Source organism: Colletotrichum acutatum (assembly GCF_030867785.1).
Source record: "Colletotrichum acutatum strain CBS 112980 chromosome Unknown BDZ83scaffold_49, whole genome shotgun sequence".
NCBI lineage: Eukaryota > Fungi > Ascomycota > Sordariomycetes > Glomerellales > Glomerellaceae > Colletotrichum > Colletotrichum acutatum.
In genome coordinates, this window is record NW_026849043.1 from 93,900 (window position 1) to 109,251 (window position 15,352).

The 15,352-nt window shown below is 55.3% G+C and overlaps 5 protein-coding genes across 5 annotated transcripts; 2 read left to right on the forward strand and 3 right to left on the reverse strand.

Annotated features, from left to right (window-relative positions):
• Positions 1–1,268: 1,268 nt before the first annotated feature.
• Positions 1,269–2,499, reverse strand: BDZ83DRAFT_752402 (uncharacterized protein; the record flags this gene model as incomplete). The annotated part of the gene is made up of 2 exons (XM_060514199.1): positions 1,269–2,300; positions 2,353–2,499. 2 exons carry the CDS (start codon positions 2,497–2,499, stop codon positions 1,269–1,271), a joined length of 1,179 nt encoding a protein of 392 aa, XP_060364709.1.
• Positions 2,500–3,076: 577 nt separating this feature from the next.
• Positions 3,077–4,807, forward strand: BDZ83DRAFT_651988 (imidazoleglycerol phosphate synthase; the record flags this gene model as incomplete). Its single annotated transcript, XM_060510494.1, has 2 exons — positions 3,077–3,199; positions 3,269–4,807. The coding sequence occupies 2 exons, from the start codon at positions 3,077–3,079 to the stop codon at positions 4,805–4,807; spliced, it is 1,662 nt and encodes a 553-aa protein (XP_060364710.1).
• An 875-nt stretch (positions 4,808–5,682) lies between these two features.
• On the reverse strand, positions 5,683–6,875 carry BDZ83DRAFT_719753 (ornithine decarboxylase antizyme; the record flags this gene model as incomplete). The annotated part of the gene is made up of 3 exons (XM_060512208.1): positions 5,683–5,890; positions 5,962–6,533; positions 6,771–6,875. The coding sequence occupies 3 exons, from the start codon at positions 6,873–6,875 to the stop codon at positions 5,683–5,685; spliced, it is 885 nt and encodes a 294-aa protein (XP_060364711.1).
• A 4,259-nt stretch (positions 6,876–11,134) lies between these two features.
• On the forward strand, positions 11,135–12,241 carry BDZ83DRAFT_578084 (yippee zinc-binding/DNA-binding /Mis18, centromere assembly-domain-containing protein; the record flags this gene model as incomplete). Its single annotated transcript, XM_060505084.1, has 4 exons — positions 11,135–11,311; positions 11,492–11,644; positions 11,720–11,926; positions 12,035–12,241. 4 exons carry the CDS (start codon positions 11,135–11,137, stop codon positions 12,239–12,241), a joined length of 744 nt encoding a protein of 247 aa, XP_060364712.1.
• Positions 12,242–12,729: 488 nt separating this feature from the next.
• On the reverse strand, positions 12,730–14,212 carry BDZ83DRAFT_719755 (peptidase family M20/M25/M40; the record flags this gene model as incomplete). Its single annotated transcript, XM_060512209.1, has 2 exons — positions 12,730–12,910; positions 12,963–14,212. The coding sequence occupies 2 exons, from the start codon at positions 14,210–14,212 to the stop codon at positions 12,730–12,732; spliced, it is 1,431 nt and encodes a 476-aa protein (XP_060364713.1).
• Between the last annotated feature and the right edge of the window lie 1,140 nt (positions 14,213–15,352).

Below are 15,352 nucleotides of genomic sequence, written 5' to 3' on the forward strand. Positions count from 1 at the left end.
GGGTCTGTCTCTGATGCAGCCCGCCACCCGACCAAGGGATCTGAATTTCTTTCTTTGAATCCTTTTCTGTATCCGTACAGAGTACTTTGTAACGGGGGCACTAGAAAGATGTTGGTACACTTCCTGACTAGAGCAAAGATACATGCATTATCTACCATGATCGCCCAGATGAGGCAGGTATCTCTCCGCCTATGCTCTCTAGAAAGAGGAAGGGAATGGCTCCAGGTTCCAGGTACCTCATGCAGGCAGCAGACCGGGAGGGTTCAGCGATCTGCGAGACCAACCAGATCCCTGCAGATTCCCACGAGGAGTAAAGCTCCAGTTCCGCACGCTGCTGACTCTCTCCACCGCCCTGCCTTTACTCGCGCCTTGTCTTTAACTCTTGATGTATCCGTACGCAGTAGTGTACACCGTACCACTGCCTCTACCTATATCGCTGAATGACTAAAGTACGGCAAGCAACCGATCCCTGTAGCCACCATCCATCACGAGTCGTCTTGTTGTGTATCCTTCAGTAAAGTCGCTCCCCGTCCCCATGTGAGCTGGCAGTGGGCGGGTGGGCTTCCTGAGTGACGTGCCGGGATGACTTTGCAGACACAGGGCCACTAGCCATCTGCCGAAACCCGTGAGCTATTATGTAAGTAGTAGGAAACACTCCATTCTGAGGCTTTTCTTCTAAGCCCATCTCCCCCGTTTTGAAAGGAAGACAATCTTTCTGGAAGTATTCCCAACTAATCTCCGATTTTCCCGCTGACTGCCTACCGGCACCAGTATCCGTTCCTAGCGGCCAATAGCTTGTAGCCCATGTATTTCTCACGAGGCGGACAGTACTTCCATAGTTCATGTAGACCAGCGCTGGTGTCGCAGGACTCTTTTGGATGATCATGGTTCATCAACTCTATGTTTAGCCGTGCTCGCACTGCTGCCGAGGCCACATTACGGCCCCGTTCGAGTCTCCCCGGGACCTCTCGTCAGCCTGACCACATCATGCCTCCAAGCATGTCTCTCCCAAAATTCCATGTGCCAGCCCAGGAGAGCCCGGCACCGGAGAAGGGGCCCTACCACAGTAGAGCCTCGCAACGGCTGTCACATAGTTTCACCGTCTCATCCGAGGCTTCGCCATATCTGGGCTCCATCTTCATTCATCGTTGCCAACAGGCAACAGCATACGCTGATTTCGGATTGCGAGATATACCATCGCGAACGCAAAGTTTGTATGGTCCGATGAAACTCGTATCCCATATTGAGGGATGCATTCCTGACGAGGACTACTCCAAATTTCCGCCATCCTCGTCGTCGTCCTCATACTCGTTGTCGCTTGCCTCGTCGTCATCTTTCGGGCCCGAACGTTTCTCCGCTCTCCCGCCCTGTCCATCTAGGTTCGCCCATGTCGTCGGCGTTGGCGTGGACAACGCTGCCCCATCCCGCGAGGTCGCCGCAGCCTCTGCAACGCTGCTGCCTTGTCGCTCATTTCGATCAGAACCACCCGTTCCCAATGCGGAAGAGCCACCTCTCCCGCGGACACCGCCGCCGCCCCGGCTTGCACGTTTCTTTGGTCCATCCGGCAACGGCTTCCGTCTTTTCCTTCGGCTGTTCGAACCTATGTCCGTCGGCTTCGGCGCGGCGTGGGCGTACACCGTGACCTCGTCCTTTTCGCCTCTCTTGACCTTTAAAGCCATTAAATTCTCCAGAAACCTCGTTTGACGCTTGCGCTCGCCCGTCTTGTCTGCCGTGATCGGGATATGGATTCCGTGTTGCCTTCTGATGTCCTTGAGGGGGTCGTCTTTCGCCGCCGCCTCGTGCTTTGGCTCGAGGCGCTTCTCCGTTGTGTTGATCCTCGACCAGCTGGCCGCCAGCATGTCGACACCGCCGGGAAGATGTCGCAGAGCCGGAATCGGATCCTCGTGCTCGTGTTCGGCGAATATTACTTCTGTACCCAAATTTCGCGTCCACTGTCCCTCAAAGATCTTGCCCTTGTACGCGAACATGGGCTTGTCGGAGTGCAGGTCTAAGATCTGGATCTCGGCAGCTTGTTCAGATTCAAAGTCTGCGTCGTAGCTGTCTGCAATCCGGTCCGCCTGTCCCTGATCGATCTCTTCATCGTCCTCGGGCTCGTCTGCCGGCTCGTCATCATTCTGGTCGTCCTCTGACATGATGCGGTGGTGTTTCGGTTCGTCGGGTTTCCTGGTGGTAGGGCCTGCCCAGTGTTTGTAGTGATATCCGCCTCGTCCTGACACTGGCATGTTCCGTTTGCGCCGCAGAAGCTGTGGGATAGAGAGATCGACAGTAAGGTAGTATGTCTGAGATGGTCAGCAATTGCATCTTCCTGCTCGCTCCAATGCGACAGCTGACCTCGGTCTCTGTGGTCGAGTACTCGTACTCCCAATCTGAGTCGTCGCCGCCATCAATTTTGTTGGATGCATCTTTCGGTGGCTCATCAGCGGGCGCGGTCGCCGCAATCACCGGCGCGACTGAGGAGGTTGGCTCGTTGGTCGCCATGTTCTAGCGACGATTCCTTGTTGCGGCGCTCCAATTGACTGATGGGATTCGTGCATTGGGACCCAGGATTCGTGTGGTTGTGTAGTGTTGTCGCCAGCTGCGAGCTTCGAATTGTGTCAGGGAATGCGAAGATCGAGTTGTGAGCACATCGCGGAAAGAATGTGCGACGTCGAAAAATTGCTGAAGCTTCGATGTTGAAGATAATTGCAGAATTCCCATTCCAAGGGAAAGAAGCTTACCCGCCCGCCCCCAGTCAATTCTACGGCAGATTGGCAGAGGCCAGAGGTCAATTGAACAGGGGCCGCTGCTCGCTGGTGCGGGGCAACTGCTGGACTTTCCATGCTCACAGTCACAACCCCTCTGCCCCGCTATCGCAAGTAAATTTCCCAGAGACGACGCCCTACGACTCACAATCGGACTTCGCTCTGTTGACTCACAACTTGACATCCCTCGTCGATTGACGATACTTTATAACGTCGCATTCCATTCGTTCTCAATCTTTGATCTACTTTCTGTTCCATAGACTTGCAATATACCCAACCCTTCAACACACGCTTTATCCTCCAGTTTGCCTACCATGCCAAAGGTCCACCTCTTGGACTACGTCGCGGGCAATGTTCGCAGCTTAGTGAACGCCATCGAGAAGGTCGGCTACGAAGTCGAGTGGATTAGAAGGCCGGAAGATGTTCCCTCAGCAGAAGTAAGCAATTGGTCTCGATATACCCGTTGAGAAAGTCTTCAGCGAACTAACCTTCTCCTCCCCTTCCAGAAACTGATCCTCCCCGGTGTCGGCCACTTCGGCCACTGCCTCTCCCAACTCTCCCAAGCCGGCTTCCTCCCCGCCATCTCCGCCCACATCGCCTCAGGCAAGCCCTTCATGGGCATCTGCGTCGGCATCCAGGCCCTCTTCGAAGGCTCCCTCGAGGACCCCGACGTCCCCGGCCTCGGCGTTGTAAAGGGCCGCCTCGACCGCTTCGACGCCTCCACCAAGTCCGTCCCCCAGATCGGCTGGAACAGCGCAAACACGGCCGGCGCGAGCCTCTACGACCTGAGACCGGACTCGAAATACTACTACGTCCACACCTACAAGTACCCCTACGTCCACGGCGAGCTCGAGGCCCAAGGGTGGACCGTCGCGACGGGAACTTACGGCAACGAGACGTTCGTCGGCGCCCTCGCCAGGGGTAATATCTTTGCGACGCAGTTCCACCCCGAAAAGTCCGGCGCTGCAGGTCTGCGCTGCCTCCGCGCCTTCCTCGACGGCTCCGGCGCCGCGAATCTGGCTGCCGCCGCGGTTGCTACACCATCCGCCGCCGCCGCCGCCGAGACCACCACTTACCAAGACGGCCTCACCCGCCGCGTAATCGCCTGCCTCGACGTCCGCACAAACGACCAAGGCGACCTCGTCGTAACAAAGGGCGACCAATACGACGTCCGCGAAAAGTCCGACGGCGGCGCCGTCCGCAACCTCGGCAAGCCCGTCGAGATGGCCCGCCGCTACTACGAGCAGGGCGCAGACGAAGTCACCTTCCTCAACATCACCAGCTTCCGCGACTGCCCCTTAGCCGACGTGCCCATGCTCGAAATCCTCCGCCGCACCTCGGAAACCGTCTTCGTCCCGCTCACCATTGGCGGCGGCATCCGCGACACGGTCGACACGGATGGCACAAAAGTCTCGGCCCTCGAGATCGCGACAATGTACTTCAAATCCGGCGCCGACAAAGTCTCCATCGGCTCCGACGCCGTCCTCGCGGCCGAAGAATACTACGGCGCGGGACGCAAGCTCTTCGGCAACACGGCCATTGAGCAAATCTCAAAAGCCTACGGCAACCAAGCCGTCGTCGTCTCCGTCGACCCCAAGCGCGTCTACGTCCCCAACACGGACGCCACGCGCCACAACATCCTCAAGACGTCCACGCCGGGCCCCAAGGGCGAGGAGTACTGCTGGTACGCCTGCACCATCAAGGGTGGCCGCGAGACGCGCGACATGGACGTCGTGGAGCTCGCCCAGGCCGTCGAGGCCATGGGCACCGGCGAGATTCTGCTCAACTGCATCGACAAGGACGGCACCAACAGCGGCTTCGATCTCGAGCTCATCTCTCAAGTGAAAGCCGCCGTCAAGATCCCGGTCATCGCGTCCAGCGGCGCGGGCGAGCCGGCGCACTTTGAAGAGGTGTTTGCCAAGACGACGACGGATGCCGCGCTGGGTGCGGGTATGTTCCACCGCGGGGAGTATACCGTCAAGCAGGTCAAGGATTTCTTGGCCGACAAGGGGCTTAAGGTGAGGCAGTTTGAGGAGACCATTTGAAGCGTCATGCTGTCTTGAGCTTTGGGTACCGTAGTTGGAATGGAGGGAGGAAAGGGGGGGGGGACGTCAAGCGTTGCTTGTCCCTCTTGTGCGTTTTGGGCCCAAAGAGGGGGAGGATGACGATCAGCCGTTTGTGAGAAAAGAGACAAAAGAGCACTTTAGAAGATTCGGAAACCTTTTTGATAGTGATGGTTATTTTACGGAAAAGCCTGGAGTTGAATTTGTGGTGATGCCAATCACTCGCCCGAATGCTAGACATACAAAGAAAGAAACTTCCTCACATGGTGGTTTCATACTGATTCCGTGGTTATGTTTTTTGTGTGCTATTCCTGCCAAACATGAAGTAGCCCCTGCGATTCAAACACCAGAGAAGAGAGAAAAGAACATATCCCCAATTCGATAAAGTAATTGCTTCAAGTCCCAAATGTATACCCTTTGACTAGTTATGATGGACAACACTAGCCTAAAGAATAAGTGAAAAGAAACAGCCCTACAAATTTGAGCGTGCAGATACAGATGCGAGGAGAAAGATGCCCAAAACACACGAGACTCGAATCTCCTTGCGTTCAATGCTTTTGCGGTTCCTTCCTTTTCCCAACACGAATCCCGTATCTTGCTGTTTTGTTCCAAGCTCAAGCCGTTTGTGTAACGAAGAAGAAAAGACCCAAGTGCGTACCCCAAGCAAGAAAGCATTTGCTCCAAGCAAAGAAAATAGCCCGCGATGCCGTGCGAACATTGGAAAAGACGAGAGACGAAGACGCCAGAAAAAGCAAAAACTCCCCAACTGCCAAGCTCAAAGAACTGATGAGTGAGGAAGGGGAAACCCCCTTCCAAACAGAACGCGGACGATGAAAGGCTGTCCGGGGTAAGTAATGCTAAATCTCCATGCTCATAAACAGCCATTGGTTGCTCGTCACGTCCACGTCTCTCGCCCACTGATCCAGCGTAGTCAGCTCGAAGCCGATCCACTGCAGGCTCTTCATCAGCGACTTTGCATCCTCCTCCTCGATAGCCCGGTCGATGCAGACGACCAGGTGTTGGCAGTTGAGCGGTCCGTCGACCAGCTCCATCAGCGCCATAAGTCTAGAAGGAATGTTAGTCAGGAATTCTTCGTGTGACGAGGTCTAAGACAGATGGGGGTGTGTGTGACATACGCAGGCTTCAGGTCACGTCCAATGACATTCCTGTCAAATAAAGCGAACAGGGACTTTTCAGCCCCATCGTCCGCCACAAAGGCCCTGAAACTCGCGCCGCCGGCAAAGTCCCAAACCTCCAACCACGCGGTGGCCGGGGCCGGTGCGGCAGGGGCCGTGAAGCCCTCCGCACCGTCCCCGCCGCGTCCCCCGAACGGGACATGTGGTTGAACGGCCAAGTCCTCGTCTGGCGGCGGAGTGGGCAGCATATTGTTGGCGTTACTGCTGCCGTTGTTGTAGTAATAAGCACCTTGATGCAGGCCGGAGCCACGCGAGCCAGTGTCCGTCTCACCGCGGAACACAGCCCTCATGGACTCACAAAAGAACCTTTCACATTCTTCCCTGATCGAAAGTGCTGCCCCCCCTCTACGGCTGATCCTCTTGCCGGGCACGGTATCGCGCCTCTTGGAGCTGCTGCTGCTGGCCTTGGGAAGCAGAGCGAGCTCGTTGGATGCCGTTATGGCCGCGAGGGGGGGACTTGAAGGAGGGGATGGTAGTCCTGAGGAGGGGACCTCAGGAATACCACTCGGCCCCTGTTGATTCCAAGATATGTCAGTCCATGATCCATGTAGTTTACCGAGTTTCCGGAGACGGGTGATGCAAGTGTGCGGGGATTATAGGGGATGAGAAGTTTACAAGAGACAAGAACCCTGAGTGATCGGCGGCGTATCTACGAGTTTGAGGCTGAAGATGGGCATACGTGGGGGAAGCAGGAAGGAAGGAGAGAAACATGTGCTTGTGCTGCTGTGGAATGGGAGAATGCGACATACCTGCGGCGCCGGTAGTGCAGTAGTGGAGACCGCGAAGAGTCGCGGCGGAATCGACGATGTAGCAGCTGGCGAGGACATTGGCCTGACGGACAATGGCCTCACCATAATTACTACTACTGTAATTGTTGACCTGATTCATGGGCGCCATTGCGATTGATTTTCGGGGGTTTGGTAGCTAAAGATCTGGTGTTGAGGTTGGATTGGGTTGGGAGGTCGGTTCTCGGGAAATCGGAACCGGTTCGTCGATGAGTTTGGTGATTGGTGGTTGAAAAGTGAGGCGAGAGTCAAGTAGCGACGATGGTAGTCTTCTTTTCGAAAAGGTGGTGTGGGTTTTCTTGATTTAGCTGATGAGGCTGTCGATATGTGTAGGTTGGTTGATGTAGTAGCGCGGGGGCGAGGATTTGCGTTGATGTTTTGTCCTTGTTTATTCGAACGGCGGTTGTTGCGGGTGAGGCGAACAGGATATCGGCGGTGAAGCGTTGCGATGGGGAAGATAGGAAGAGGGGAATTTGGAAGAGACGGCGGGCGGAGTGGTGAATAAAAACCCAGCGGAAAGGCCATATCTCTCTCCTACAGAAAAAAAAAATAAAGGGTGGAAACGTCTAGCGTGGCGGAGAAAGCAGCCCAGCCAAGGGGACCACCACTTGGGCTGTCCACTATGCAGCACGCAGCAACCACCACCCAGCCGTGCCGTGCCACTTTCCAATGGGCCACAACGGCAGTCTCAAGGGGTGGCAGCCACCAAAAAAAGCGGCCAAGCCCACCGGTCCAGTGGGAAAACCTACACAGTACTGGGTTGCGTACGGATACAAGGGAAGGAACAGTCATAATCAGCCATGGCATCTCCACCCTTCCCCCTTCTTTCCTCGGATTCCATCACCCATCATCCATGTCTCCTCCTCACCATCCAATGCAGTCAATGCCATTGATCCCGTCCACGTCAATTCAGGCTTTCAATTGCTTGGATCTTACTCAATCGCAATCCTCAGGGTCCCTTTCCTTTCGTCACTTCACATCGGTACTCCATGATCTGTTTGCTTGCTCGCCACGATCACCATCGGCATCAGCTGTCTCTGTCCACAGGTTCCAGAGGGTTCCAGTTTGTCCATTGTCCTCGCTGGTAAGGGGGCGTCCATGGTCCACGGTCCATTGGGGGGCCACTGGTCTAGGCTTACGAAACCGGCTGGAGCCCTTTGCAATGCGCCAGCCGTCAATGTTGCACTGTACTACGTATGAGGCGGTATGGGAAGCAAAGCACGTTGTTTCTTGGGCTGCATTGCATTGGCTGTTGTTTCTCGGCCAGTTGTGGTTCACGATCTACCTTGCCTACTCATTGGGTACTGATTCATTGACTGACTTCAAGCAGTTGCATGCTTCTGTCTCCAGACTTCAACAATTATACGCATCTAAGCCTATCTGCATCTATCCGTACAGACCAGTCAGAGATGCCCCAATTCTACTGTCACTAGTAGTCTCCCGCCAGCAATCAACCGACTCGGGTGGACGCTCCCAATCCGGGCCCGGCACGGCGCTTGGCACTTTGACTGCTTCTCCTGCGGCCTCTGCCAATCGAACGAGGCCGTGGGCTGCATTTCACATGCACGTGGTCAATCCCCCCAAACCGAGCCCATGCTGCCCAGCCACCCTAGCCCGACCCAGAACTTGGGGTTATCGTCTCTTGGACGGGAACGGTCAGACAGATGAGTTCCTTTTCCTGGCGCTCACAGTATCACAGTGCTTTATCCGTACTCTCTGATGGGCTTCCACAAGGATGAAAAAACGGTGGTCCGATAGCTGGTCCTCTTTTTGAATCATGAACTTACGAAAGTGAGGTAATATTACGCAAGCAGTTCAAGCACACGGCCGTCGATCGTCGCATATACAAGTGACACATAACCGCAGAGAGATGTCGGGGTCCTCCATCATCAGGATAATTAGGGTTTGCGAGAGGCCAGCCTACCATCCCCAAGCTCGAAACTCTGGCTGAGCTCACTACGTACACAGTGCTGTATTCCAGACGTCCGCCGTGGATAGCCCAAACATTTCATATGACGATGGCGTAAGATGCCGCAAGTTTGCAACCAGCCTGCACGGATTGCTCCCCTTTCAGCCGGAGCCCCGGCATGGTCGGAGGCCGCGTTTTCTCGGCCATCGCAATCGTGACGGGCGAGCAGGCCACCGGAGCACAAGGTGTTACGGTGGTTGGTCTATATTCACACTTTGCCATGGGCAATATTGCAGGATGCCTTGTCAATGCCAGCCAAAAATGCCATGCAGCGCCGCAACTAGCTTGCTTGGGCTCACTGGGGCCCGTGTTTCCGTTCGGGTCACTTGACCGTTTTATCCCCCACATCCATGATTTGCGAGTCATCCACCGCAGCATCCTCTTTCTCGAAAGGAAAGTGTGCACTATGAATACCTTGACGAACATGAATTTCTTTTGGTGTCTTGGGTCATTGAGTCAAAGTTGATCTACTAATTTCGTAACAATAGCAATTAAGCGTCTACTTGTCATCGAAGCTGCAACTGTCTATCTTGATGCTGGGTGCAGTCAAAGGGCTAGGTAGAGACGTCGCATCTGAATCGGCGCCGGTCTCTGGTAGTCAGCAGCTAACTGCCCGACGGACCATCTGACGCTCCCCACTACGTCCTCACCGAAAACGAGCGAAAGCTGCGAGGCGATTTAGTCCACAGATAACGATTGCAAAGAGTCTATGAGCTGGGTGCTGCTGCAAGAAACTTGTGACGGCCTCGATCCCCGCAAACCTCAAAGCTACCGAACAATAACCTCTGGAACTCGAAACATCCATATCTGGGATTTCCCGTTTTCTAGAAGCCTCTCCATCCGTATCCGTACCGGTGCTCACTGAGTCTCCAACGACATGAAGAAAGGTGGGGACCCCTTCTCTCCCGTCTTGCGCACAACCGTTGGAGGAAGAGGGGTCACATCTGATGGAGGTCGAATGAGGTGATCATCCACACCCACCCAGCGGTGGAGTCTGAAGTCCAGTGACAGTGACACACACACACTGCCGGCGCCAAATGGAAATCTCACCACTTGGGAAGACTCCACCTGGCCGTCGTCTCTTGGTCTTATCGGCTCACGCTTGCAGTTGCTCATCTTATCGATAGCGTTGGGCTGTGATAACCTTGGTATGACCAGGTGGGGAAGCTCGAACCTCTGTCGACCGAATGACTTGATCGTACACCACATCCGAGTGATCTCCCATGTATTGAATACCTGGTACTGTACCCAAGGCAGGTACTGAATAAAGACCAACGCCCGCTGCTCCGATACTGGCCGCGCGCCGAGCAGATGCTCCCGGAGAGGCGGGTTAGTAAGTAGCATATTTGCAATGTCTTACTTTACGATATCAAAGTGTTCAATGGCGAAACATCCATCCGACAGCTCCTCTTCAGCCTTCATGTCTATCTGAATCAGGTGTCAGCAAGCCCTCTTCTTCCATCCCAAGTCCGGGCGGAAATCAAAGCTCCAACCACGTAAAGATACCTGCCTATCAACAAGTACGGTAAGGTAGGTACACCACTATGTCCGAAGTTCCGCCCAGACCCTTTTGATATCTCACAATCGTCCACTCACCGCAAAACAAGCGGGGTCCCGCCAGAGACTGTGACAGTGACATGCTGCTTGCTTGCTTGCTTGCCGTAACGGTGCTTTACCTTACCTTCCCTTCCCTCGCGTTACCTTACCCTCCAATAACCCGAATCATTCACTCGCTCGCAAAACTGCACGTTACACACCATTTGGACGGAGGCCAGGCCAAAAGGAAAAAAGTCCAGCCCAAAATCCTTTACCCCTCCATCTCACTGTCTCGTGCCATAAGTCAGTCACTCACCTTTCCCCTCCTCCCTGTCGACCTTGCGCCCCGACGTGCCGGGCTCTGATCTACCTACCTTACCTACCCCAAATCGCCTCCGACCCTTCATTCCTGCTTGCCCGCCTTGCCTTATACATGATTCCATGACCTCCCGAGGACCCTTTCCAGTCGCAAAGGATTTAGATCGTGTGAACAAGCCAGCAGAGGCAGTAGAAACTCCTAAAATCTCTTGCTATCGTCGCCGTCGTCGTACCAAAAGACAAAGCCATGCTCTCCTCACCCTAAACATCAAAAGAAGGCCATCCACCCTTCCACCGGAGCTCTCGCCGGAATACCATGGTAGAACCCTCCACCACCGGCGCCGCCCTCATCTACAACTCCAACAAGCCGTAGTCCACACACACACAAGCGAAACAAAGAAACTCCAAGAGGACTACATCGCCGCCACCCCTTCTTCGGGGCCAAGGCTTCCGGAAGCGCGGTGCATATTTCTTGTTCCGTTCTAACGCAAACTCACCCCTCGCGATGGCGCCCAATATCGTCGTCTCCCGTCCCACATTCCCAACCTACCTCCTCCCAAGCTTCAACATCATCCCCTTCCGCCGCCGCCGCGCCCCGCGCCGGACCTCGTCCGCGTCAGAAGCAGCAGCAGAAATAGAAACAGCTTCAACGTCCCCGGACTCAACCCCGGACGCAAGCCAAGTCCCCTCCTTAAGCTCCTCGCCGACTTCCTCAACGACAGACGAGACCGCGACCCCGCCAAACAGCCCGCCGCCGCCGACATACCAAGATGCCACCATCACCACCACCACAGCAACAGCTAGCATACCAGATATCCTCCCCAAGTCCAAGTCCAAATCCATAAGTGCCACCACCAACAAGAACAACAGAAACAACAAAGCAACCTCCTTGGCGCGCACCCAACCAGACACCCTCCGCTGCTCAACCTGCTCCTGCGACATCGCCTTCGCCTCCCAAATCGTAAGCAAAGGCTTCACGGGCCGCTACGGCCGCGCCTACCTCATCGCGCCGACCGTCACCACAAATAACCCTTCTTCCGCCAATACTACATCCTCCGCCCACGGCACAGGCGCAAACGCAAAAGGCAAGGGCAGCCTCGCCAACGTCCGCATAGGAAAATGCGAAAACCGCCAGCTCGTCACGGGCTGGCACGTCGTCGCGGATATCACCTGCGTCCTCTGCAGCGCGAAGCTCGGGTGGAAATACGTCGACGCCAAAGAGCTCAGCCAAAAGTACAAGGTCGGCAAGTTCATCCTCGAGGTCGAGCGCGTGGTGCCGTTTCGCAGCTGGGAGGACGTCGATGTCCGGGATGATGGATATTCTGATGACGGGGAAGATGACGACGCATCAGAGGACGAGGTATCCGTGACTGAGGAGGTTGGCGGAGCAGGTAGCAGAGACGAGGATGGTGCAGACCGGAATGGCGACGATAGCGGCGGCGACGACAGTGCCGCCCAGACCGCTCGCAAGGGCGCGTCTGACAGCGATGTTGAAGTTGTGTTTGATTCCGAGGACGAGGATGACCTCGAGGATATGTTCTCTGGAAATTGGGACCCGGAGGTTGTGGCGAAGAGACGGAGCCGCCGAGTGGCAACGGCGCGGAAGAAGTAGTAGAGCTTTTGTTGAAAGCTCCCGATACCCCCCTTTTTCTCCTACCACTTACACGCACGAGATATCCCGAGCCATGTAGGCTTTGTCCTCTCACCGGCGTTTTGTTTGGATATCTGGTCTTGCTGGAACACGGATTATATACCACAATAGACGATCATGACTGACCCTTTACGCACTAATACCCCGCATTTAGAAACGACGAAATTGAGCACAATTTAACATGAATTTGTTTGGGTATTTGAATTACGTGATTTGTGATCTGAGCCTTGCATTGAAAATCAGGAGCTTCTGTCCGTTGATCCCCATCTGGCCAACGGTCCATTGCAGCGCTCTCGGCATGCATGATATGCCGTCAGCAGTCGGCCTGTAAGCCGTACTCAACTCGCCATGGCAACACAATAAGGCGGTTACCCCACTGCATACTATGGCAGATATCGCGGTTCTTAGTTGCCTTCTGGCGTGGCGACCTCGTCAAATCCACGGTCAATTTATGCAATGGGCTCCTCGGCGACGTAGTGCAGGTAAGCGCCAAGGAGCTTGATGCCCTCAATGTAGTTGCGCTTGTCCAGCTTCTCGTTGATGGAGTGAGCACCGTCAGTGGAGCTACCCATGGGCAGAAGAAGAACGTTCTTGCCGGTGGCCTGCTCAAAGGTCAAGGTGACGGGGATACTATGTCTGTTGTCAGTGGACGTCCTTCGGTATTAAAGGATGGTATTCATACCTTCCACCCTCACGGGTGAAGTCAGGCTGCACACCCCAGACGCGCTCGGTAGCCTTGGCGGCAGCCGAGAAGTTCCAGTGCTTGGGCGACGCAACCCACCACTTGCCGGTGTGCTGAGCCCAAACCTTCATGGTGTTCTTGCTCTTGAGCTTTGCGAATTGCTCGTTGACGTACTTGTAGACAGCCTCATTGGTCGCCTCCTCCTCCATGTTGGGCACGGTGCGGATTGAGAACTTGCCAGTGACCTTGGCCGGGATGACAGTCTTCGCGCCAGGGGCAGAGAAGGCACCCTCAACACCGTGGACGGAGAGGGAGGGGTAGCGCCATCTTCCCATGAGGGTGGACTTCTTGTCTTCGTAGATGGTGGTCTTGCTGCCGAGAGACTCGTGGAGAGTCTCCATAGTGAATGCAATGCCATCGTACAGAGTCTCCTCGTCCTTGGTAACAGGGGCAACCTGCTCCATGATGCCAGGAATCTGGATCTTGCCGTCAGTGTCGACCAAAGAGCCGAGAACGCGGACCAGGTCAGTCATGGGTTCCTGAGCAGTGCCGCCAAAAACACCGCTGTGCAAATCAGCGCCAGGACCCTTGATCTCGACAGAGTAGTAGTTGCAGCCACGGAGACCGTAAGTCAAGCAGGGCTTCTCAGTTCCGAGCCAGTAGTTGTCTGAAATGCAGACGGCATCAGCGTCAGCGAAGAACTTCTTGGCCTCAGCATTGATGAGGTCGTCAAGACCCTCGGAACCGTACTCCTCCATACCCTCGAAGCACATGAGGAGGTTGACGGGGAAGTCGATGCCGGCCTTCTGGTGAGCTTCGATAGCGTTCAACCAGCCGAGAACGGGTCCCTTGTCGTCCGTGGAACCACGGCCGAACATTCTGCCCTTGTCATCGACTGAGAGCTCAAAAGGCTCGGTCGCCCAGCCATCAGTCTTCTCGGCGGGCTGAACATCGTAGTGGCCGTAGACCAGGATAGTTCTCTTATTCTTGTCGCTTCCATATCTTCCCAGAACGACAGGGGGCAGCTGCAAGCCAGGCTTGTCAGGCTGCTCCCCAAGCTCTCGAAGCTCGACTGAGGCACCGAGGCCCTTCAGCTCGGCAGCGAGCCACTCGCCCATCTTGACGACATCGGGACGACGCTCAACATCAGCTGAGATGGAGGGGATCGCAACAGCCTTCCGGAGGCGGTCGATGAAGTGGTCGGTGTCGGCATCGACCTGCTTGAAGTAGCCGTCGAGTTGAGGAGCCATCTTGGTCTTTCGAGCTTGGTATGCTTTTATAGCTGGAGTAAGGTAGTGACGGCGAGATTGTGAGATGGTTTGCCAACACGGAAGAGATTTGGGAGTTGTAGGAACAAACTTTCGAGCAGTCTGAGGGAGGGCAAGGCCTCTAAACAACGAGGTGCGGGGCATGACGCCGGACTGGACCTTCTACATCGGGCGCAAAAGAGCTGACCAGAATTCTGCTGCACCGAGAGTACCTCTACATGCACCTGCCCACAACTGCTCCGGATGGCGGGGTTCTCTCAATGCGCTTCGGCAAGCAGCGGCGTATCAGCAGGAAGGGACCTGACCATTGCTAATGTATCCGTTCTAGGTGGAGGCGCTAGGACCGAGACCAAAGAACTTTTGCGTGATACAGCACGTGATCTTATCGGCAAATTCCCGGCCGAGATAGTGGAGGCCCGGACGGGACCTGGAGACGATGGAAGTTTCTTGAGATTACTCAGCTGCGATGGTGCCCTCCGAAGAAAGATGGGGACCATTTTAAAACTCGCTGAACCTGGAAGGTCCAGACAGACATGAAGAGCCCGGAAAAACACCTGCCCGGAAAACCGAACGCTCACGTGCCACCTGGCCCAGGCTTGCCCAGAATTGGCGGTGCTGCAGAATCAGGCCGGTCGGTCGCAGTGGCCAGAGAGTGGGTTCCAGCTACCTTTCTCCGTCTGCCTGCAGTCACTGCCGGCTATATGTCTTCTCCCCCTTTGCGTTACTCCTCTTTTTCCTGCCACGAACATCACCATCAACGCTCCCTTTCGACCTGCGACCGCGCGTTTCGCTTTGCCGAAACCTACGTACGGGTGCCACTCACGACTTTGCAACGGATTCCATCACTTTACGACAATCGCCCAAACGACTTTTCGGCCCCAGGTGACCAGCGAAGCAAGTGCCCGCTCAGCAACCGACTCTTTCCCTGCAAGATTGTTTGCGTCTCGCCGCGAGACCGTCGCGACCGCTCACATTTCGATCGGAATACTGAATTGGAAACCAACGCTGGCTAACTGAGGTTTTCACGACTGATGGTGCGAAAGGTGTCGAGGTGATTTGGATTTGAGGAGGGATTCACACAAAGGACTGACTTTTCTCCAACTGGTGTCGGCCTCTTTGGCA